The sequence below is a fragment of the Zeus faber genome (assembly GCF_960531495.2).
Source record: "Zeus faber genome assembly, chromosome: 10".
In the NCBI taxonomy this organism is placed as follows: Eukaryota; Metazoa; Chordata; class Actinopteri; order Zeiformes; family Zeidae; genus Zeus; species Zeus faber.
In genome coordinates this window covers 29,218,020-29,242,602 of record NC_137199.1, presented here as the reverse complement: position 1 = coordinate 29,242,602, position 24,583 = coordinate 29,218,020, and the positions used below count along the sequence as shown (strand labels likewise).

The 24,583-nt window shown below is 43.5% G+C and overlaps 1 protein-coding gene across 1 annotated transcript; it reads left to right on the top strand.

The window, feature by feature from the left end:
• Nucleotides 1-22,655, top strand: LOC307235996 (uncharacterized protein). Its single transcript, XM_080008255.1, has 17 exons — nucleotides 1-313; nucleotides 1,148-1,344; nucleotides 3,697-3,800; nucleotides 5,084-5,148; nucleotides 6,376-6,643; nucleotides 8,418-8,599; nucleotides 8,736-8,861; nucleotides 9,208-9,336; nucleotides 12,854-12,976; nucleotides 13,612-13,738; nucleotides 14,404-15,782; nucleotides 16,816-17,334; nucleotides 18,184-18,518; nucleotides 19,412-19,490; nucleotides 19,907-20,417; nucleotides 21,203-21,333; nucleotides 21,606-22,655. The coding sequence occupies exons 1-16, from the start codon at nucleotides 152-154 to the stop codon at nucleotides 21,319-21,321; spliced, it is 4,425 nt and encodes a 1,474-aa protein (XP_079864381.1). The 5' UTR covers nucleotides 1-151; the 3' UTR covers nucleotides 21,322-21,333; nucleotides 21,606-22,655.
• The last annotated feature ends 1,928 nt before the right edge of the window (nucleotides 22,656-24,583 follow it).

Sequence of the window (24,583 nt, the reverse complement as noted above, 5' to 3'; positions counted from 1 at the left end):
AAAAAGTTGTTTTCCATGGTGAAGTAACCGGTTGATGGACAAACTCAAAAGCCACAGCCAACATTCTGCCAGCCTTCACTCCCTTCCTTGGCCAGAAAGGTTTGGTTAGTGGTTACAGAGCCAGCTAACCTGCCAGTGAGCCAAAAGCGCAATGAGCTGGGCTGAGGAGGACTGGACGGTGGGTCTGTCAGGCTGGGTCCTGCAGAAGGTGAAGGAGCTGCAGGTCAACCAGGACAGACTGTCCAAAGAGAACAAGCAGAAGCAGCTGCAGCTGGACAACGCCCAGGATGCCCTTGGCAAACAGACAATAAAGGTGATGATTCCCAATACATTGTTTTGGATTGTTCTGGGGAACAGATTTTATTTGTGGTCATTTTGAAGACAGGGGACTTTAATGCCAAACGATTTGACCTATACTCGTGTCTTATGTAAGGTTTGCGCAGAAATTGGTGGATTTTGTGCTGTGTTACATTGTCTTCTACACAAGTTTGAGCTTCTACAGTGTTTACTTTAAATATGATGAAGCAAGCTTGTGCATGCAAAGTCAGTGCATACTACCTTGGTGCATGAAATCAATGCCAGTATCATATTTATCTTAAGTTGTTTGTGGGCTGTATTATAATTGGACTATATTTTCTCCATTAAGCATGCATCATATCCCACCATGCAGCTAGCCTAGTAAGCTTTAAAAGCCTAAACAATCAGACACAAGGATAGTGTTAGATATGTGGCATTTTCTATTGTGACTATAATGCATATCTGACACCCATATCCAGACGTTATGTTTGGAATGTCGGCTGGTCCAGATCCTCATCTTGTTGATTTTCAAATATCTCATTCCTATCAATAATTTTTTGATAGGGGTGTGATGTAAAACAGGCCATGATGTATTGATAATCTTATCACCCAAAAGACATTGGTGGTCAGGAATGCATTTGACCACATTTTTAGTGTTGTGTGAGATATGCCTATCTGGCCTTTTCAATACCCCCATTAGTCATCAGTGCAATTGGAATTACATAAAAATTTAAATAAGGGGGTAAATTCAGGAAAATGTACTTCTGTACATGTATGACTGATAGTTAATGACCGATGTATTCGTTTGAGTCATCTCTCTCCTTATCTTCTCCCTCTGTCCTTTTGCCAGCATGATGAGGTGCGCAGGGAGCTCCAGCTCCTGCAGCGGGAGCTGAAGGGGGCGCAGGACGAGGTGCAGGTTAAGAGCTGCACCTCGGAGCGCCTCACCCAGGAGCTGCAGACCAAGCAGGCCCAAGTGTGCTCGCTGGAGGGACAGCTGGACGCGTCGCGCACCCTCACTCACAGCCTGACACAGGAGGTCAAAAGGTGAGAGCTGATGGTCAAATGTAATGGTTATTTATTCATTTGTGTTTTAATGGAAAATTAATTTTCCTCATTATTTAATTCTCTTGTTCCACTGGTGTAACCTTTTGTATTTTGTTTAATGCATTAGGAATAGGCAGTCACAATCTGCCATCATGACAATTAATTATCAACTAAAATGTCATATTGCAATTTAATTATTTAATTGTCTTTTCTTGCAGAAGAGCACTTTATTGGCATTGACGATTAGAAAATAAAAATGGGGGTAGACAGTTCATTTTCCTCAACCCACCATTTATATTATGGGTTTAAAATTCTTGAGAATTTTGAGAAAGAATTTAGATGAAAACATGATTTTAGGTTCTCATGATCTGTGCAAATAACTGCGATCAGGCGATTATGTAATCATTATTACAACTGTAATTATGAGGAGTGGAGCCTTCCCTGAATTTGATTGAACTTGGTAATGTACTGAATCAGAAGTTGACCGTATGCAGTGTAACGTGTGTAACATTGTCATTTGCAATAGATATGTAGTTTGCTGTGGATATTTTGGATGGGCTATATAATGTCCTATTTACCCAGTGAATGTAAGTTCAGAGTAAGTAAATATCACTATTTATACATTTTAGGAAGCCTTTTAATCTCTGTAATGGCTTGAAACGGATTACATCTCAATCACTTTGGTCCATAACACCAAAACTCAATGAGCTTTTGCTGTTGATCAAAGTATTGAAGCAGACCTGTGCACAGAGGGGCAAATTCAAAAAAGGATTGCGTGGCTTTTGCGGCTGCTAAACCGGTGCAAATAACAGAAAAAGCAAGCGTCTAATTCACAAAGCACCGGCATATGGTGACATGCACTGCTAACTGTGCTGCCACGCAAATAGCATCTCGATGGGCCAGTGCTATTTTTGCGTATTTAAATGAGGTTTTATTCATACATTTGGTGCAAAATTGGCCCCTTTCTATGCAAATGAGCCTCGTTGCAAATCACGTCCAATTCACAAACAACGGCACTAATAGCCACATGCAGTTAGTGACGCTATTACCATCTGCTCTTGGTAATTGCCCGAGACCAAAAAAAAAAAAAAAGGCAGCACTGCGCGACCGTATTCAGAGAGCTGGTGCAGCTGAAGTGCATTTATAAGGTGTGTCATGTCTAGACTTTCGAGTGATCTGTAAATTATATTTCAACATAAGTATTATTGTTCCTATAACTGTCACGGCATCTGTACGTCGTGGAATGGGTAGCATTCTGAGGTCTTCAAAACGTACTCCAAAAGCAACTTTGACAAAAATGGTTTGATAATTCCTGTTAAACTCAAGAGATATAAAAAACAAAAACAAAAAAAAGTGGTCAAAATTGGCATTGACCCACAGATGGCATCGAACCTGCTGGACCATGGACAGCTCTGCAGGCCGCGGCCTTTCGTGCGCAGAGGCCTGGAACTTGGCAGAGCAAAATAGATTGAATCAACTTTCAGACTTTCTACATTGTAATATTAAGATTCAGTGAGAAACATTTCATTCATGCAATATATGAACTGTGTTGGAAGAGTAAGTTTCATTGTAGATTTCTCATACTATTTAAAGTTTTATCACTGCACATAAACCTAAAAATACAAAGTGAAACCGGTGGGTGGAGGGCTATGACAATTTCTATTATTTTCAACCCCCCCTCATAAGGATTTGGCATAGCACCGGTGCAGCCCCTCAAAGAATTTCCTTACAAGTTTCGATTTTCCATTTTCATTTAATACTTTAATCAAAATAACTACTGTGCGGCAATTATTTTAACTTTATTTATTTAAGACTGATAATTCATAAACCAGACAATGGTAGAGCAGTGGCGTATATGCTCTCCAATGGAGACCCCTCCCCACTGAAGCACGGATTATTTATTTGCCACATAGATAATTCAGTCAGACGTAAAACAAGGGCAAATTGCGCTTAGCAGCAAAACTTTATGGGTGTGTTTGCGTTGGCATATCATTGGGGAAATATCTTTTGTGACTCGGACGGTGCAGATAGCGGCCGCAATTCATGGTGCTATTAGCGGCTGCAATCCATTTCTTTGTGAATTCGCCCCTGAGTCTGATTGAGAAGTTAAACAGTGGAAAAAATGCCAATTCATGCTTTGTATCATATTGATATTGTATCAGTGAAAAGCCTCTTATGAATCATTGTCCTTTTATTTTAGATTAAATTAGTAAATGCTTGATTACTTAATTCAATCTGTTGGACCCCTCTTCGATCGTGTCTCTCTTCCCTCTCCACCCCCTACCCCAAAACCACCATATGCAACCCGTTATTCATACCCTTTCTCCCTCTGTTTCCTCCTCTCTCTGCCAGGCTGGAGACAGAGCTGGAGAAGCTGCAGAACAGCAGCAAGTCGGGCGACACCAGCCTCTTCTCCACCCCCTGCTGGAACATGACCTCATCACGGCAGCACAATGGTAGAAAAGACAACTCGATAAAATCTCTGGGGCTTTGACTCTCTTTCTGTCGCTCTTTCTTGCAGGGATCAAAGAAATGATTCTTAAAAATTAAACAATATTAACAAGTGTTTGATGAATTTAGTCAAACCTAGAGATTGATTTTTATGTGAAAAGGTTACAAGACACTAGAGCCGGGTTAAATTAAGGGAAATTACTATTCTTACATTGTAAAGATAATTTCCATTATTATTGATTTCCAGCATAACCAGACTCATGGCCAGGCTTGCACTGAACAGCCCTGAAGTAACATCTGCTGATGAGGTGGTCAAGAATTTAAAGAGAGGTTTAAAGAGAGTTGTAAAAAGTTGCATGTTGCAAATTGAAATCCTAAAGTCAGGTTTTTAAAACCATAAAAAGAGATCAAGGCCGCTCTAAGTTGGACCCCGCTCTGTGCTCCTGTTTGCAAATCACATGGCTGACTACTCTAGATTAGATTGTAACACATTTACAAATTTACTTTATTATTATATGTATATTTTATGTATTATTTTAAAATATATTTTAAATACTGTTCAAATAAAACAGGACTTTATTTGAGATATAATATATGAGCGAGAGTATTCTGGTTATCTATATGTTTTTATAAATGTTTTTTATAAAAAGTTCTGTCATTTCCTTAAAGCAATGTTTATTGTGTTTTCAGAAAGATAAAAAGGACAAATTAATATATCGGGCTGAATATGTTTTGCAAAATGTTTTTATGATGCACATCATAAAAACATTTTATACGGATACGGAAAAGTTAAAATGTCAGTATTCACAGTAATAAGATCCAATTGCATCGTGCCCCTTTGTATGGGAATCAAAGAGAATTGTGAGATCCTGTCCAATGCCACCTTTTCACTCACTCACTCACCCACCTAAACACTCACTCGCTCTTTACCTTCGTTCTATAATGAATAGTTTAGTCCCAAAGTCTCTATTGCTTTCACTTTCTATTCTCCGTCTCTTTTTTTACGATACAGGGTACATTGAACTTGAAGTCTCAGTTAAGTGTTGGAAATTGAATAGCAAACGGCAGGACTCCTGCTTGAGAGGAAAAGTCATTTGTTCACTCCTCCGTCTCTCACTCTGCTCTCTTGTCCTTTTCTTCACCTCTGGGGACGTGCTGTTTCTTTCCGCTCTTGCCATTAGTTACATTACAAACCACCAGGGCAGTTGGTTGGTGTGTTAATCTCTGAGGTGTGGACGGTAATTTTAATTTTTTTAAATTACCCCAATGCTGTGCTTTTGTCCCGCAGGGGGGAGGAAGGATGAGAGACCAGCTTCCAGAGGTGAGAGTGACACCCAAGCCCAGCATGTCAGAGTGAGTACCAACACTGAGGGGGATTCGAGTGGCTTGAGGGTTAGAGAACTGCTACCGGAGCCTTGTTTTTCAGTTAACTTTTATTTGTAGAATGAACAAGACTGGACTGGTAACTTTTTGCCTGAAGTTATCGATAAGCAAAATATTTTAAATGCATTTTATATTTTGCAGTTAATGATTGAAGCAGTGTTTTTCTTTTTACATTGGTGCAGCTTCTCGTCATTCCTTCAATGTTTTGTCTTGAGGTGACAGAAGAAGTTGCTCTTATTACCGCCTCAGGGAATGGGACATATATATATGTCATAGACTGATATAGTTTGCAGATTTCATTTTTTTCTGGGGTCGAGGTCTGACTTTTTAAAACTGTCCAATCTCTAGAAGCACCTTTTTGAAAGATTTCTTCCTTGATCGTCTTACTTTTGTCACTCATATTTGTTTGCATGTTAACATGTGCCTTTGTTTTTTCCTAAAAGGAAAACATACAACCACTTGTTCCTTCTGCCCTATCAGTGACTTTGCCTGAGTAAACAGTTGCATGCAATGACGCAATCTTTAACCATGAAAATGTATTCTGTAGTGATAAAAATGATAAGTTGACTCCATATCTTAGTGCATATTTTCACAATGATTTATTTTTTATACCACTATCACCAAGTAAAAGTATTGTGAAATGAGGCCATATATAATCTAGGAATTTGGTAATATTATATATAAAAATAGCATTATTTATATAATAGCCCTAATGTTGTCAGGGTCATAAGGGGTACAGTGATTACTAGACTGTTTTATTGTCTAGTGTTTGAGTGAAATGGACATGGAACATGTCAACATGGAAAGATTTATTTTGATTATACAGACTTTAATATGAAATTGAATATCATGACATCTTGAACTATGGTGATAAGCATGTCAGACTATATCAGTTCTTCAAATAAAAATTAATATTTCAGACCTTGCATCAGGAAAACTTGGGTCCTTTCTTACCCTCATTAATTTACACTACAAAATTGTGTATCATAATATGACGTCACCTTATTTTCATGATAATATTGTTATTACCAAAACATTGTTAGATTAACAATATCATAATATTCAATCAAGCATGTTGCAATATCCCATTTTACCCATCTGAAGTTGTTAGTAAGAAATGTATAATTTTATCCTGACTTCCTGTTTAGACTAAACCAATTCACCCATGACTCTCTTTCCTCCCTCTCTGCTCTCCAGCAGCAGCTCCAGTTCTCAGACACACCCACCGGTTCGTTGCCACCGCAAGGCAGGGGCCCACCCCGTCCCCGCCACCCCTCAGACCAATCGGAGGCCTTCTCCACTCCCTCGGCGGTGTTTCCGTGGGAGCGGGATGACTCGGGGTCTTCAACCAGAGCACACCGTGCCCCCCCAACTCCCCAGACTCCTTCTGCTGACATCGTCAGCCCCAGCCAGCTGCTGCAGCGGGGTTGTGGGAGGATGGACAACGTGGGCAGGGACACTGACAGTGAGTGTTTGGCAGTGTGGTGAGAGCTTTGTCATTTGTTGCTCATTTCACACACACACACACACACACACACACACACACACACACACACACACAAAGCCCAATTGTCATTTATCTAGCATTAAGACGAGCATTTTGTGTAGTTTTGAATGGAGCGTGGGATTCTTTTTTGATCCTAAAGCTGGGCCACATATTGATATCTGGTATTTTTTGATTTGTTTGTATGGAAGATCTTTACAGCCCATCTCAAGGCTCTGTCTGCTTAATGATGCACATGAGACTCATGATAGCTACTGACTGCTAGCTTATTATTATTATTATTATTATTATTATTATTAATATTTCATTATTATCGATTCATTAGCACCTCCTACCAACCCCTAACCCCCAAGACCTCCACAGGGTGTATGTGGTGTGTTTACTCAGAGCAGGAACGGTATCTAGTGCCATAAAAAAACTTCCTGTGGTTGCTGGGCAGCCATGCAGGAGAGGAGGGATAATGGTGCGCGCGTGCGCGCGCGCGCGCGCGCGCGCGCGCGCACGCGCGCGCGCGTGCGGGTGGGGCTGTGGCACTGTCTGTGGCACTGTCTGTATATCTTTGGATGAACTAGTGTGTGTGGTTGGGCAGAACAAATCTTTTTCATTTGTCCTCTACTGCGTAATGTGAATGCAGTCCATTCTGTCACTCATAACACAGAAGTGGAGCTTAAAGCTGACTAACTTTACACCGTTCTTTATAATTGATATCAATCTCATGAGTCCTGTGAATCTCTGGGTTGGGAATTCAAATATTACCTGTGTTCAGCATACCAGTGTTGGTTATACATATATTGGCATCTTTGATCATTTAATCCACATCTCTAAATAAACTTGTCAACCACCTTTCAAGGGTCACAATCTATTCTGGGATTTTTATTTAAACATTATTTAGTTGTTGTTTTTTTTTCCCCTGAGAAGAGAATCATAATTCCTTTTTTTTCTGTAGAACTTTATCCATCCTGACTGTACACTGCTGCATACACACTCAAAACAACAGATCTTTTTATTGTCTTTTACTCTGTAAAAAAAAATCTGTTCGCTTGTGGGTATACTTTTCACTAATTTCTTAGTTTGTAGAATGTTTTAGTCCACTTTGGGTTCAGTGATCGTTCGGCCACAAGCAGACTGGACATCCAGAATTCTATTTTGGGCCACCAAAGGGCCGTATAACAACCAGTTGAAAGCAGGCTTAAGCCAAATGACTTTGGCATCAGCTTAGGAAATCAATGGACCGAACTTCACAGACCATGACATCAGCACAGAGTGGGTATAGAGAGAGCGACACATGGGGCTCTGGTGTCCGTTCTCCAGGGTATGCAACCCTGCTCTGTATGGATCGACCCCATTGTGAAAGTGCTATATTTCGGTCATGTGTTGTTGTAGGATCTATGAACTGGTCTTTATGTCGATATTGAGTCGGTTGTTGATTCTAGTAAGAATTTCTAATTCATTCTTTTGTTTCTCAACCAGACCACTTTTTTCCCTTTGGCAGCAATAGGAATTTTAAAGTCTTCCAATTCTGATGTATTTATTTTTTATGTACTCATTACATTGCCTTGAGGAGACCCGTCAGTTTCACCGATCATCAACATTTTTGTTTATCACAGTTGAAATATGTCAGGATCTAATGTGGACCTCAGCTCTTCTGTGGAAAACCAGTTTATTAACTCATCAGTGCACAATGTCTTCAAGCATTGGTTTGAGTTAATGGTTCTCACCTGTCTGTCTGCACCAGAGCTGCAGGGACGCGTGTCGGCCCTGGAGTCAGAGCTTCACATGGAGGCAGAGAAGCTGAAGGTCAGCCAGGAGCAGCTGGGACAGAGCCGCAAAGACCTGGACACCGCAAAGCACAACCTGCAGAAAAGCCACGACCGGCTCGCTCTGAATCACACACGCATTTCGCAGGAGAGTGAAAGGGTAACGCACATTTTTGTGTATACACTGAATTTTTTATTTATTTTTTGTCCTGTAGAGTCCCGACCATAAAATGAAAAACACATATCCGTGTACCATTACTGCTAGTTAAATTTGTATTTTGTTGTCTTGGAGTCAGGCTTCGGGAGCAGAGCAGCGGCTGAAGAAGCTGCAGGAGGAGCTTAAGTGCCAGCGTCAAAACGCAGAGAGCAGCCGGCTGCAGCACCAACAACGCACCAAAGAGCTGGAAAAGCAGCATCAGAAGGTGAGATGGATGGACTGTAGATGGAAGGTAGAACGGCTTCATGATGGTGGGAGGGGAAAACGCGAATCAAGAGTCGTGGAATATTGGGGTAAGACTGCATGTGGTGACACCAACTTCTATGAGGCACAGGGTGTCTGAGAAGGATGGGTGGATAAATGGACAGACAGGTGAAAGAGACAAGCGATCTAAAGAAACTTTGTGTGTGTGTGTGTGTGTGTGTGTGTGTGTGTGTGTGTGTGTGTGTGTGTGTGTGTCTGTGTGTCTGTGCGTGTGTCTGTGTCTGTGTCTGTGCGTGTGTCTGTGTCTGTGTCTGTGCGTGTGTCTGTGTCTGTGCGTGTGCACGCAGGACCTATTGGAGCTCCAGAAGGAGCAGCTTCTCACGGAGAAGCATCACCAGCAGGAAGTGAATAAGCTGAACCAGGAGCTCCAGCAAGCCAGAGCGCTTCATTACAGCCTGCAGGTCGAGGTGGAGAAGGTAGATGCACTAAATACCTTAAAAGTCACCTTATTGTTGTGTTTACAGATGGATTACATTTCCAATGAACAGATGGAAAATGGCTCTGGGGATGCGAGAGGTTTCTTTTTTTTCTCCTTCGCATGAACAGCAGCATAACATTAAGGCCACCAAACTCAATGACTGCTCAGTAATAATCTCATTTGATTTATTTTACAGCTATTTTAGTTTTCATGGACCTTTGAACCACACTTTATAATGACAAAATATTTAAGGGGACTTATTATGCTCCTTTTTCACAAATTAATATAAGTCTCTGAGGTCCCCTGTTTTAGATTTTTATTTTTATTTTATTTTTTGCTGAAAATACCACTCAGATTATGCATTCTAGTCATTCTAACATACCTAACATACCATCCTCTTCCAAAATTGGCTGTTTTTTGTGGGAGGAGCCACCCTCCAGGGGCCCCGAGTTCTATGAGACAATGGGATTTGAGCACAAGTTCCGGGTTCTGTGAGCCAATGGCGTTCAAGCATGCTTTCAGGCAATCTTTGTATTTACTCGATAACGTTCACTGATTTCACCTTATCAGTCCACCAAAATCTCTGTCTAAACAAATTTGAGGCGAGAAATAAACGGTCCAGTTGTTGAATCTTCACTCATTAAATCTACAAGGCTTAATTTAAAAGTTTGTTCCGACTTTAGTTGCGATGCTCCAGGATTGTTGTAGACAATTAGGTGTCATTGCACCGCAATGCAACGCACTGGGACTATCGAACGCGGGGATGTTTTGTTCATGTAAACGTCGGAAAATAAAATAAATGAATACATCTACAATAAAAAAGACTAGGGCAGCCCCATTAAAGTCGACAAAGAAACCGGAAAGAAACCGGTCAGTCGACTGAGATTCAAGTCGAGCAGCCGTTCTGTTTATTTATTTAGTTAGTTAGTTAGTCAGTGTGCATCACAGGATAAAAGATCAAAACTTACAAAATGCACAGGGATAACGTTTCAATGAGGAATTATAAACAAGGGGAATGAGCTGAGCCCTAACTAAAAACAGTGTGGGAATGGAGCACGGAGGAACAGGGCACGACTTGTAGACTCGATAAGATTATTTTCTGCGCATAACGCATGGAGAGATGGGGATCGAGGAGAGAGTCACAGAGAAAGTGTTCGTTCCATACCGTTCCATACGCACGTGTTTCGTTCCATAAAGAGACGTTTCTGGTGCGCGCATCGTCCGTACTGCCTGAACCGACGGGTGCACAAAATGCGCCCCAACCGCTCTCTCTCCAACGCCCTGCCTTGGAATTGTTCCCTACGCGGCTGCCTATCTTGCCTATAGGAAGAGCCGAGCTGGCCGAGTGCCTAATTCCACCCCCCTGCGGCCGCTGCCAGCAAATAGTCGAGTATTGGCATTGAAGTCGGGTAGCCTACGGTCTATGTACTGCGTCTTTTCTTTCTTTTTTTTTTTAAGAAAAAGAAACACACAGCAGAATTATTTTTTAAAATATTTACATTTCCATCGTCTGCAACTTCTTCACGGACAGTTGGCATTCCTCATTATTTTCAAAGATTTGTTTGAAAAGTTACTTAGATCGGGGACAGCTCTAATTCTACTGTGGGTCCTGTGACGTGTGAAGGGTACAAATATCTTGTCGGGTTGTTTCAGGACATGTTTTCTGACAAAGGTTGCCCACAAAAAACTGACTGGGCTGTCTTATTTCACAGTTTGTGTTAGTAGGCCCATCAGAGACCCAAATGTATGCACAAGCACTGAAAAGTGAGTTTTTCATAATATTCCCTTTGAAAGATGGAAGTTTGCCTAACTTGTGCCCAGCAGTGCATTACCAACTCTTGACTGTTAAAAAACAAACAAAAAAGCAGTACAATCACTTTTTCCGAATTTTGGCACGGAGTACGTCTTCAATTCAACACTGTCAATACAAAACCAGCTGGTCTATGGAATGTTTCAAGATTGGAAAGAGCTGAGAACCCTTTGTGAGAAAACATATGCTCACTTCAAATGTTTTTTGTTATACCAGCTACCCCCCTCCCTCCCATGGGAATCTTACTATTTGTACAAGAGGTCAACAAACTAATGTCACGTCCTCTCCCACACCATCTCTTCACCCTTGCTAATTATTTTTCCTTTCTCTCAGTCTCTCATTTTTTCTGTTTCCCCCTCTCCCTGTGGTCTTCCTCCTCCTCCTCCTCCTGTCCCCTGGGTTGTGTCCCCAGTGGAGGGGCTGAGCAGCCAAGGTAATACTTCAGTCTGACAATGCAGAACTCTAAGGCCATGGGAGAGTGAAACGATGCCATAACTTGTGTGTGAGGGTCCCACACGTCAGCATTCTCATCAAAGGAGGCATGAAAGCATGGTGGTTGATGGGGTTTTGATAATTGTGCTGCATCATGAAAAAAATACACTGGAGTGTGGGTGCATGATATGATATGTGTTTTATCTATTGATGCTTAGGTGTAACTTAACTAATTTATTTTTACTAATGCAGAGTAACCTTTTGATCTCTTAAGCCATAAAGATACATAAACTTAAATACAACATTTACCAGACTGACATGAATACAGTGCTATACAAAAGGCATTAATGCCTTCACAGCCTTAATGTGTACTGACAGCAGTTGATGCTTAAACACAGTAGTTCTAGAAGTTCTGTCCCCAGAAGGCACTTCAGGTGAAATCTGTGTTCTTTATGTATTCAATAAATTGAGACAATGTCTTGATAAAACTACTACTAGAGCCCCTGACTTGCTCTGCACATTCAGATTCCCTCCGTCTCCATGATTTAAATTACTACCCAGCCAGACAAAGCTGCAAATTCAGAGTATAAATTCCAAACAATGGCTTCTCAGTTGCTACCCACAGCATCCCTCGAAGCCCCTCAAGCAAGTATCTTCACCGTTTTGTGCTGGTTACAGAGCGCGTGCATACACACACACACACACACACACACACACACACACACACACACACACAAATACACACACACACACACACACACACACAAATACACACACACACACACACACAAAAATACACACAGGCGCAGCGCAGCACAATAGAGGCACAGTTGACGAGGTCATTAGAATGACGGTTGATAGGTGCCGCTACTTAACCCACTTGTTCCACTGTTTTAAACGTAGTGGTTTTTTCATTTTCAGAAGCTACAGTTCACATGACATGCAATTTTGATGAAGCATAAACCAAAAGTTACCATCTCACCGTAGTCTTCCTGTATATAGTTTGCTTTAGCACTAGCCCTTGATCTCACTATCTAGTTTCTGTTCTCTTCTTCCCTGTTGTCTGCTTATTATTTTTCTTCCCTCATCCCTTCTTCCATCCTGCCTTCCCCTCTCTCTCTCTCTCTCTCTCTCTCTCTCTCTCTCTCTCTCTCTCTGTCTCTCTCTCTCTCTCTCTCTCTTACTCCCTTCACTTTTTTGTGTTCATTTTGGTCTTGTGTGCAGAAACCATCTCTCAATCCCTCTATACTCTGTAATTTCATGTACCTTTCAGGTGTCTGCTCAGAAGCAGGGCTTGGAAAGGGAGGTGGAGACCCTGAAAGAGAAGTTGAAATGGACTGAGGAGCAACTGACAGAGAGCCAGAAGAATGAGGCACAGGCACAAGTCAAACTGATGGTAAAACACACATACTGTACATAGCCCTCCTTTATAGTGGTCTCGAGGCTTCCATCAAATATTCATTACCCTAGCAGTGGGCATATAATGAAGTCAATGAATTTTTAAACGGCACCTGATTTGCCATATGGTGGAGTAAAGCATTAGCATGATGTATGTAGCTTTAGACTAGCAAGGAGGAAGAAAACACTCCCCACCAGCCAAGTGCTGCCAAACATTTGTCTGTGGGTCAAGGGTTGTATCTGTTTATACTTATTGCATTTATAAGATACTAACAGAGGCAGTATCGGTACCAGACCTGGAGCCTAACATATTTATAGTTACAGACAATACAACAAGTGAAATCTTCGTGCATCTCAGATGAGTGCTTGCTATATTGTCAGGTATACCACTATGAAATGGCACTTCTGAGTTTTTACTTTTTAAGCTCTGTAACAGAATTTATGTTGGTTTAGTCAGTGTTTTTAAATTGATTGGATTATATTTTCTTAATTGGTAGCAATTACAGAAGTGCTGGTAATCTTTAGGGTTTTTCTCCAAGTGCTTTATTTGTTATTTCTCCATTTCAGTTCCTTTTTCATTCCGTTGACTTCATGTAACATATCCTGTATGTTTTTCCCGCTCCTGTGTGCTAGGATGTGTTGCGTGAGGCGCAGGGCGTGGCCTCAAGCCTGGAACAGAGTGGCAAGAGAGAGCAAGCACTGGAGGAGGAGGCGAGGAAGCTGGTGCGGCTCCTCAAAGAGCTTCAGGCGGAGCAGAGAGGTGCGGGGGGTGAGGGAAGAGTTCAGCGTAGTGGTGATCAAGCAGTCATTTAGATTAAACAAGTAGAAAATGAGACATTCAAGTTGATGGTTTCAATAATCTAGATATGTTTCACATTCTCCTGCAAATACAAAATCAGCCCCCTGCTGCCCCCTGCTGGTCATATTATTACTTATTCACTGTGTAATAGACTGGTCGGAGCGTTGGAGATTTCTTTTAGACCCGCTTCCTAAGAGTGGCTCAGTTGTAATATCCCTTCAATTTTCCTTCCAGATTTCCTTTGTTTAGTTTATTCATTTGGTTTTGAACGGAATTCTCACGAGTCATTTAGTTCTGTCACAGTTATTTATTTTTGGTGGAATGCAAAAGTTTGAATCTCACATTCAGTATGAATTCTGTCAAATGCCGTCACCTTTTTTCTCCACATGTAATCCTCAATAATTTGTTTCAGTTAGAATTCTACAATTCAGAGTCGGGAATGAAACAGACGATTGACTCTTTTGCCAAAGTGATTTGTGACTCCAGTCATTTAAAAGATTTGTTTGCTAAGAATGAATCATTTGCCAGTGTTGCATCGCTACATTGTCATGTTTACTGATAAAGAACAAAGTGATTACAGGTCTAATCTTATTAAATTTTTTCCATTTTCTGTCTTTCAATCCCAGACAAGAAAGTGGCTTCGAATGGGCCTGTCTTTCCCACCCAGCTCTGTGCCTCGGGAAACACCTTCTCCCCCTGCTCCTCTCCCCAGCCCCGACCTCCCGCCCAGACCAGGAGGCCTAATACTCCTCAAGGCGAGCTGTGGAGGGAGAAGGTCAGGGCCAAGTACCCCACCGACAGAGAACCAGGCGAAGGCATAGACTCGGAGCACATCAGCACCCCGGCCACCCCGGAGTCTGAGCAGCCGCGATGGGGAGGCAAAGTAGAGTTTAGTGAGTGTGAGGAGAAGTGGAGACCAATCGGGGGAGAGGATGATGCGATCAGTGCCGACAGCATGGATGCACAGGCTCCCCAGTCCGCTGCTCCTACAAGCGCTGAGCAGAAGCCCTCCAGTCCCGGGGATGGAGAGGACCTCCGCAGGGAGAACGCCACATTGCGCTCTGAGCTGAAAGACGTGCAGGAAGAGCTCCAGAGGCGGCTGGAGGACCTGGAGGCCCAGCGGCGGGCGGAGACCGAGGCCAGGACTCGTCTCAAACAACTGAGCCGGAAACGGGCTGACCGGGTGTCTGAGAAGGAGGAGCAGGAAAGGGAGAGGAGGGTGGAGCTGGAGCGAGAACGTGCAGAGTCGGAGAGGCTGAGGAAAGCCATGGCCACCCTGCAAGCGGATTTGACAAGGGAGAGCAGGAGCACAGCGGAGGAAGGAGAGGGAGAGAACCTGCGAGAAGACCGGGAGTGTGAATTGATGGAGCTTAACGCTCAGCTGAAGAAGCAGTTGATGGAGGTTAAAACACAGCTGGCATTAGAACGAGACGAGAGAACGAGGGATGAAGAAGAGGGGAAACAAGCGACAGACAAAGGCAGGGAGGCCAAGAAGGAGCTGAGTCTCAAACTGCTGGAGGTGGAGGCAGAGCTGGGGGCGCTCAAAAACCACGGCAGGAAGAGCCCGTCGGAACAAATCAAACTCCCCGAAGCCGACAGCCCGCTGACGTATCTGACTCTCCACAGCGACCAACTGAACTCTAACCTCACCAGCCTCGACAATAAGCTCCTCCCCTCGCCAGAACAGCAGCGCCTCTTCTGCCAGGCTGCCAACCAACGCAACGCGGCCAAATCACAAGCCTCCACAGATGCGGTGGAGGCGGGAAAAACAGAAAATATTCTGCAAGTCCAGACCGAAGAGAGGACCTCTGACACTGAAGTCTCGCTTCCAGGGAAGCACACAGGGGACTCCAGGGGACTCTCGGTCCACAGAAACGCTTCCCCTCATGGGACTTGTGACCTCAGTGACCTCACCATGGAGGTGGAGCGTCTGCGTGAGGAGGGTGCCAGGGAGTCGCAGCGTGCTAATCAGTGCCAGGCTAAACTGGAGGCTCTGCAAACACAGGTAGATGACTTAGCACCTTACATTCAGAGGGATACAAATTCGATCCATCAGCCTAAATTATCACATAAATGCTTAACTAAGCTTTAAGCGACATGCTGTAAAGAGCGATGTCACAACCTGCACCATGACCAGCGGAACACGGGAAAGCAGCAGAGATCTTAAGGCCGTGCTTCCGTGTCAACCTGGTGAATTCCGACATAGCTGCGGACCCCCACAAACCACCACTTCAGCACCCCCACCCGCTGTGTCTACACACCACAAATAATAGAAAACAATACCCGTCACCGAAATAAATTTTAAACGCGAAGAAAGCTCCACTCGCTCACGCCTGAGTCTAGGGATGAAACTCAACTTTCCTTTTTCTTTTTTTTTTTTTTCGTTTTTATTAAGATTCAGTTCCTGACGAGTGATCTTGTTTAGAAGGTACATAAAAAAAAAAAAAAAGTTTGATTTTCCATCTCTTCGTTCATTTGAACACTCGGAGAGAGAGAGAGAGAGATGTATCAAAATAATATAAAATGTCAATGTTTTAAATGTACTGAATGCATCTTTTTGTGTACTATAAATTATAAATTTGCTTATATTGATTATTATGCTTATAATAGACAACAAATATTACTGATATTTGTGAGAAAGATACAGTATTTAAATAGAAATTCTACATTGAACTTGTTCCACATCTCCTGTGTTTCCGTTCCCGAGTTTCACGTCCCAGAAAACCAGAAACTGAATCAGAAGATAGGTACTCTGCTTCTGCATCACTGAGTTGTGTTGAGGGCTATGTATTTCTTCCTTTTGGGGAGTAGAGTATTTGTTTCATGGTTTCACCGTGTTTTGTGGATGGCTAGGTTAAACAAAGGGCATCCAGATAAACGTATTATTATTAACAACTTAGTTGTTTTACAGAGGGGAAAAAGATTGGTATCGGCAGGTTATGGTATCTTTATCGTACATGAAAAAGTGATATCCCTATCCCAACCCTACTTTCTATTGCAAAAATGTTTGCATATTGATCCCATTCTCCCTTTTCCAGGTGACACGACAGACCCAGCAACTCTCCACAGCCTTCGACAGGCAGAGCCAGAACATCACAGGACTGCTGGGCGAGCTGCAGGAAAAGGAGAGCGCCCTCCTCAGCCAGGGAGAGGAGCTGCAGCTCTGCAGGCTGGAGCTGGTTGCACTCAGGGCCAAGACGCAGCAGCAGGTGGAGGTGGGGGAGGGCCTGGCAACCCAAAAGGATGCAGGTGAGGGGCAAAGAAAGGTCACGGACGGGAAGGGAGACGAGAGCTACAAGCAACCGGCCAACCAACCAGAAGCACAGGGTTTAGTCAGCGACCAGACAATACAATCTGCGTTTGAAGATTCACTCCCACAACACACAAACCCAGGACTTTATGATGCAGGCGATGGTATTGCTGAGGGATGGCAGGGAGAAGAGGAGAGCCGGGATGAAGGAAGTACAACAGATGGAGAGAGTGAACAGAATGGAAAAGGGGCCGCAAAGATGTGGGAAAACGTCTCTCGGCTTCAAATTAGCCACTTGGAGCAACAGGTGAGCCTTGAACAGGAAACCCTGAGACCTTTTCTTACCCTTAAAGAAAGCATAATGAAGACATCCAAACTAGGGCTGCAAGAAACACATTTGAAGAGAATATGAATACAGTATAAAAAAATTAACTGTGAAAGCTGAAATTATTCTTATAAATAAATAATTGGTTATAAATGTTTTGGCTATCGTTAGCGAATCAGTTCACATGATGAGCAATGAAGTGCGCGAAGTCAGCCTAGACGCACAAGCGCACTGTTATTTCCCTCCCTCTCCTCCGGCGTTTCACAGTGTGTACAAGGGAGAGTGCGCCTTCAACCAGAATGTCCTGTAATTTCCACAGATGTGGCGATGAAAGTGGGAAATAAACCCGACCACCATCGACAGAATGTCCTCTAGTGCAGAGGTTCCCAACCACTGGTTCGCAAACTGTGCCCTTAACGTGAGATGCCCCTCTAAGCCATCTGCGATCTGCCCCGCAGCGACGCAGCAGTAGGAAACTGAGTAAATCAAATACATCTAGAGTTAGTATTTGCTTTGTTTGGAGAAAAGATCTCTGATCGGAGCTATGGAATCGTGCCTAAACCCCCCCCCCCCGTACTAAATTTGAGCATTACAAATTTGAATATATTAAAAATAATAAAGAATACAAATTTGAATGTGATTATCGAGGAATATCTGCAGCCCTAATTCAAACTGCTGGAATTAGTGATTGATACTTGTGCAATGTGGATGTAAGCATTTAATATAATAGATAATAATCTATTATATGTATTATATGATGGGTCATCATCTAGAAGCATAGACGATGAACTAAGCCATTTTTTTAAAGGTTGTTTTATTTGTTCTGTCCAGGTAGTGGCGCTGCAGGCTGATCTGCAAACGCTGTCTCAGGAGAAGCAGAGACAGGCAGAGGAGCTGCTTATATTGACACTGGCCTCCCAACCTGCTCCTACTTTTGACCAGAACCTCAAATTGAACCAGTCTGAGCTCCATGACCAGACAGATGCTCCCAGGCTGACTCGGATCCAGGCTCATGAAGTCCCCTCTGCGAGTGTGCAGGCTCAGCGTCAGGGTCCTGAGGCCCTGGAGCACCTACAGAGCACCAGCACTTTGACCGTGATAAGAGAGGACAAGCTTTTCTTGTCCTGCTCCTCAAACAGACTGCACAGTTGCATGGTGACCTCCAGGTAACACAAACATTACTATACACACACAGCCATGCGCACGCACACACACACACACACACACACACACACACACACACACACACACACACACACACACACACACACACACACACACAGAGCCTGGTGGGGTTGAAGGCTTTCAGAATAATTCTCCTCTCTTTTTGTAATAATATATTTTTTAAGAACGTGGTGTTTGTATCCCAGTCACAACATTTTGATTTACATGTTTTTTCATTTAAGAAGGGGGGTCAATAATTGGATCCAATATTTATAATTTTTCCAATTATCAAAATTGTTCTTTTGTCTGTTATGATTTACGATTAAAATCAATAAAAATGCGCTCCTCTAGCTAGGGCTGGGTGATAAATCAAATTTTATTTTCCTTTACGATTTTGGCCTCCAACGGTTATGAAAAGATAATTGAGATAAAACGATTATTGTGCCGCATTCCGTTTCACAATGATGCTCTCGTTTTGTCTTGTGTTATAAATCCAGCGCACCCCTTTCCTTTACAGGCTCTCAGCCAGGCTGTTGTAGCTCATGTGCGCCGGCAGTGTGACCATATACCGTGTGGCGTGATTAGTTGAACTAAAGGACACTTCACCAGGGGTTTCCACGTCTGAATCCCATGAAGAGTTGTCGTGCGGATCTGTTATGCACATATTAGATTTCATATAATATATATGTCATCAAAGATGAAGTCCGTTCATTGCCTCCTCCGTTCTCTCCCCGGCCATTACGCTCTCCAGCTGGGCTGTGTGCAGCGCGCATGAGGGCCCCCCCCCCCCCCCTGCACTGTCTTAAAATAATCACTGCACCGCTACTGGTTATGTTGATTTTGATCATTCTGATGCTGCTGCTTGTCAATTAATTTTTTTCTGTTTTGATACAAGACTGCAGCACAGTGACCTCCCTGAACCAAACAGTTCACTTCCTCAGGGCCACATCCAGGAAACTGCTCTAACCAAAGAGGTGTGACAGACACACACACACACACACACACACACACACACACACACACACATACATACTGTACATAAATTCATACTATACACACATACATACATACAAACTCACACAAAAACATCTACATTACAGTCGTATACATTAATATTTTGTCATTTTTGTAGTCAAATTACTCATGATTATTATAAATTAAATCCACTCCAGAAGGTTGGCCTTTAATTTGATTAACATTTTGCACGTACTGTAAACTCTTAAAGTGCTTCATTTTTATTTAAACTATAAATGAACTGTCCTATTATATTTGGCTCAACAAAGTTTATTTGCAAGTGTAGAGACAAGCTGCTGTAAAATCTAACTTTTTTTGGTCGCAACAATCTCAAAAGCTGATCATGGGCTGAACCGTGCGTGTTGTTTTCACCCAGGAGTCTAACAGAGAATATGTGGAAAGCAGCGCCTCCAGAGCAACTGGCACCAAACCACAGCCGCCACAGAGCACGTCCGAGGGAAGCGTTGAGCAGCCGCCAGGCATCACCAAAGATCCACACCAGACCAAAGCAGCCGGACGTCACAAAGAGGAAGCCGGCGACGGAGCATCCCCGGCCAGCGCTGCTCCGGTTCCGGAGCGCCAGGCAGCGTGGAAGAACGCCGCCACTCAAACCGAGCCCGGACTCCTCCACGCCTGCATGCAGACCGGAGGGGAGGCGGGGAACTCGGCCCCCGTCTCCCCCGTCTCCCCCGTCTCCCCCGTCTCCCCCGCCCCAGTGCCGGAGGCGGCGGAACCGGCGGACAGGAAGCCGTTTCCCGGTTCCTTCCCCATCCCAGCCGACCCGGCGCAGCTGGCCGAGCGAATCCGCCGCAACCGCAACCAGTTGTCAGCCGCCTTCGATGACACAGAGTACGAGCCCTACGGCCTCCCGGAGGTTGTCATGAAAGGTGATTCCATTCTTTTCATTTGTCATATTTTTATAAGAAAAAATACAACAAGCTCATGGTTAATGCTCTGGGACATTGGTCACTCTTAAAGGAGTGTTTCTTTTTCGGTAGCATCTGCTTTAAAGGGCCGGTCAAAATGTTGGGTGGATGACCACCTTTTTTTTTTTTCTTTTTTTTTTTCTTGGCCCAAAAAGTATGCCTTCTTCTGAATGATTGATTATTTATTTATTTTTATTTTTTTCTTGGTCATTTGTGTTTGTTGGGGATATTATTTAAAGGTGCTGTTCTTTCTCGTGAATGTTCATCCATATCAACCGTTGACTGACCACACTGAGCTGCTGATTGCTCAAATTCACTGCGATCACCTTTCGCTTCTTAAACGTGTCGGTGCATTCTTGCTGGGAAAGGTGGACCCCGCCACCAACTATGGAAACAACATATAGAGGAGCACGTGCATAACAGAAACACATTGAATGTCTGTTTCTTATAAAGTGCCGGCTAAATAAATATGGAATACATATCAAATGGTTTTATTTTTTTGTTTTGTTTGTTTTTTTTACACAATAATCCCACAGATTACCGCTCTTAATTATTGTAAAATAGAAATATGTAGGTTCTGCTCAATGTTGCACACTGTTTATCTTTTGTCAATCACAGATACCATCTTGTTATATAACGTGTTTATATGCACCTTTTTCAATTTCATCGTTCCTACCCCGCCTCCTCTTCCAACACATCCTGTATATCCGTTCTTCTCACGCTGGCTATCCGTCTTCTCCTCCCAGGGTTTGCAGACATTCCCAGCGGCCCGGCGTGCCCCTACATTGTGAGAAGGGGTCTGTTGGGGACCTCTGCCGTCCCCCTCCCCCAGAGACAGACTCCTCACAGGGAGGAGACGGACTAGTTCCCGCTCAAGGTAAATTTAGCACTCGGTGTTATTCAGAAATCTACGCTTGCGTCACAGTCAACTCGGGCAGACACAACTTTTGTGTTCCAAACTAAACGGATGGTCCGATGTACTTTGCATGATTCTATAGTTCAGTGTGATGATTGTCTATAATGTTCCCGACAAACGCCATGACATCAGTGCGTCCATGTCAACCTGTTGCCGGGAGCGGGAATAATTTAACGTGCGCATTTTCCACTTGTCCCCGCTCACCCTCTGTGTGTTGTGATTTTTGTCCGAAGCAAAAGAAGACTGACGGATCCGGCAACTACAAAGAAGTTCTCTGGACACGGCCAAAGTGCCGGCCAAGGCCTGCGCACGTGATTGGTCGAGACTCCCTGGACCCGTCCTGCACCGCGCAGCGCTTCGCAGCTCCAAAAGCACTTCAAAGGGAGCTGGAGGAGCCTCGACTCGTGGTTGTTTTGGAAATGCCGCAGACTGCCTTCTTTCAAATGGAATTGACTTTGTATTGGGACGTGCATGTTGGGAGGAAACACCAGTACTCCTCTAATTTCATTTTTCCAAAGGTACGCTTTCATTTGTGTCACCTCCTGTCGACCACAAATGTGGCTCTACAGTTGGTGACTGACTATTGGTTTCAGGAAAATACACTGCCAAGTTTATTAAATTATTTAAATATATTTTTTAAACCTTTTTTGGAGCTTTATTAAATGGAAGTCATTTTTCAGAAAGTAGGGAAGCCAGTTTGAAAGTTTGTTTGTTTTAGCTTTTTTTTTTTTTGTTTGTTTTTTTGCGGGGGTGCCTTCATAAACAGACACTTGAATGTGTTTGTGTGCAGGACGTGACTTCACGTTCACTGCGTGTGTGGCGCGCGTGCGTAAAAGAGGAGAGGGAACAACTAAGGGAGCACATGCGTATGACTCAGACTAACCCCCGTCGCTTTCCGCTCCATGTATGGTGATACACGCTGCAAAACATATTCCTCCTCTCTCCATCCCTCCCGTATCTACCTCTCCTCCGCATTTCTGTCAATCTGCTCCAAACATGAGTAACCACTCAGCCAGCGCTTGTTCTGCCCCTTACGAGACCTAAATGTGAAAAGTCATGGTGATGTTTTTCATCTTCCGAGGCCAGATATAATATATTTTGATTCACGTAAAACTTTTTGTTATATATTTTGTCGTTTTGTTTTTTTTCTGCCACAAATGGCAGCAGCCTGCGTGTGCTGTTTGTTTTAGGCTACTTTGGAAGTCGGCCCAAAATGTACTTTTTGTTCGTACCAAATGTCCCGCGCTGGGGTTTGCAGCCCTTGTTCTTGCAGCAGGTACAGCACGACAAGATCTGTTTGTAAAAAACTCGATTGGAAAACCGTTTTGAATTCTCACATGTTGTCGGGGGGGGGGCGGGGGGGCAGGATCTACTGAAGTGATTAGAGATTCACACGATTGAGTCTTTGTGTGTAGTGCCTTCATTTATTTCTCACACTTTATGAAGACGTAGAAGCGCTCTCCGCTATTCAGCCTTTTTTTTTTTTTTTTTTTTTTAATTAATAGCTTGGTTATGTAGAACCCAGGGAAACAGAAACACTGCCTTTATGTCTCTGCCACCTGTCGTCTTTTGGCACCTGTGTGCCCTCTGACTGCACCGATCATAATGTCACTGAAATGTTTTTGCCCTGTGTAGGACTTTTGTGATTGTATTCTGTTTATTTTCTGTTTGCAGGTAGAATAAAAGATGCTGCTGTTAACTTATTCAGATTATTTAATTTTTTTTACACTGCATATATTAATAACCTTGTAGTCGCTTTTTTTTTGTTTTGTTTTTTTCCTTTTCATTTGCATGTGTACACGCGAGGCTTGTGTCTGGTTTACACTGAACAATTTCGCCCGAACATCTGTAGTATGTTGTATGTATCTATGGAAGGTTCAACCGTGAAAGAATTTCCACCGTCGTCAAAGGTCTTTCCCACTCGCCTGCCGTAGAGAAGACGTTGCAACCCAGAGAGCAGCCTGCAACCCAGAGAGCAGCCTGCAACCCAGAGAGCAGCCTGCAACCCAGAGAGCAGCCTGCAACCCAGAGAGCAGCCTGCAACCCAGAGAGCAGCCTGCCGCCGAAGAGTTAAAAAGGCAAGGGGCAGAATACAGCGTCTGCTATATTTCATATGGCACTTTACCTTCTCGTCAGGCCAGAGAGAAAAGTTGAGAGGACCATAACTCTGACTTTGAAGCAACAAATGTCTGCTACTTCCCTAGAAAAGACAGTGGCTGGAGAGGCAGGGATCTAGAGTGATCGACCCCCTCCCTACCTGCCCCCCCTTCCAGCTCAGGAAACACTGGGGGCCCCTCGCTCGGGGCTTCCTCCATAGGGGGCTGCATTCTGTCATGGCCACGGTGCTGTAATGGTCTCCTCACGCTCCCACCCCACAAGCACACAAGCCTGCATCTCATCCTGCCTTCTGCTCCACTACATCTACAAGTCTTCTACTACGGCGTCCTTTCAGTTGTCAAGGAGTGATGTAGGGTCCCAAGGAATGGGGAAACACCTCCCAAGGGGCTAGCACACACGCAGGCACACACACGCAGACACACACACACACACACACACCCCCCCCCCCCCCACCCACATACACACACACAAAGATTCAGCTTCGCTGTTGAACAGTAAGAGGGCAGTGTGTGCAGCACGGTAGAATCTTTTGGATAGTGCCGAGTCTCCACTATTTAAGGTAAGTCCAGGAATAACTCAATTGTTCCGGTTGATTTTCTTTGAATGGCACAGAAATCCCATCTCCTCTTTACCATGTTGACTTGGATGTATCCCCGCCTACACTGCCGAGTTAAAAGAAAATGCATGATGTGCACTATTTGCACTTGAACTAGAATAACTCATTTTAGTGCCAAGGGGGCCAACATGGACACACGATGCCTTCGGGTTCTTCTGCTCATTATTAATACATTTCAAAAAACATACAAGTGAACAAAATGTGACAACCCGATTAAAGGTTTTTTTGTTTTTTGTTTTTTAGCAAACTGCCTTTTCTCCGCGGTGATACTCTGGAGCTCTGCTTGGGAGTCAGCATGTGGGACAAAGAATGTTGTGTTTAATCCCTTTTTATTATTTTAATTTTTTTCATTTTTTAAGGATCCCCTAAATATTTTGTTGAAAGATTCTTTATTTTATGGAACGTATACAGAAGTCAATTTAGGAATTCTGGTTCTGCAATTGTAGGTTATTGAGCAAGATCAGTTCTATTGATACT

What these genes read in the sequence shown, in the direction of transcription:
- LOC307235996 (XM_080008255.1), top strand. Translation starts at nt 152, where the DNA reads ATGAGCTGGGCTGAGGAGGACTGGACGGTGGGTCTGTCAGGCTGGGTC. An exon ending in TGCAGGTCGAGGTGGAGAAG is followed by an intron (nt 9,337 to 12,853) that starts GTAGATGCACTA and finishes TGTACCTTTCAG; the next exon opens with GTGTCTGCTCAGAAGCAGGG. An exon ending in TGGAGGCTCTGCAAACACAG is followed by an intron (nt 15,783 to 16,815) that starts GTAGATGACTTA and finishes TCCCTTTTCCAG; the next exon opens with GTGACACGACAGACCCAGCA.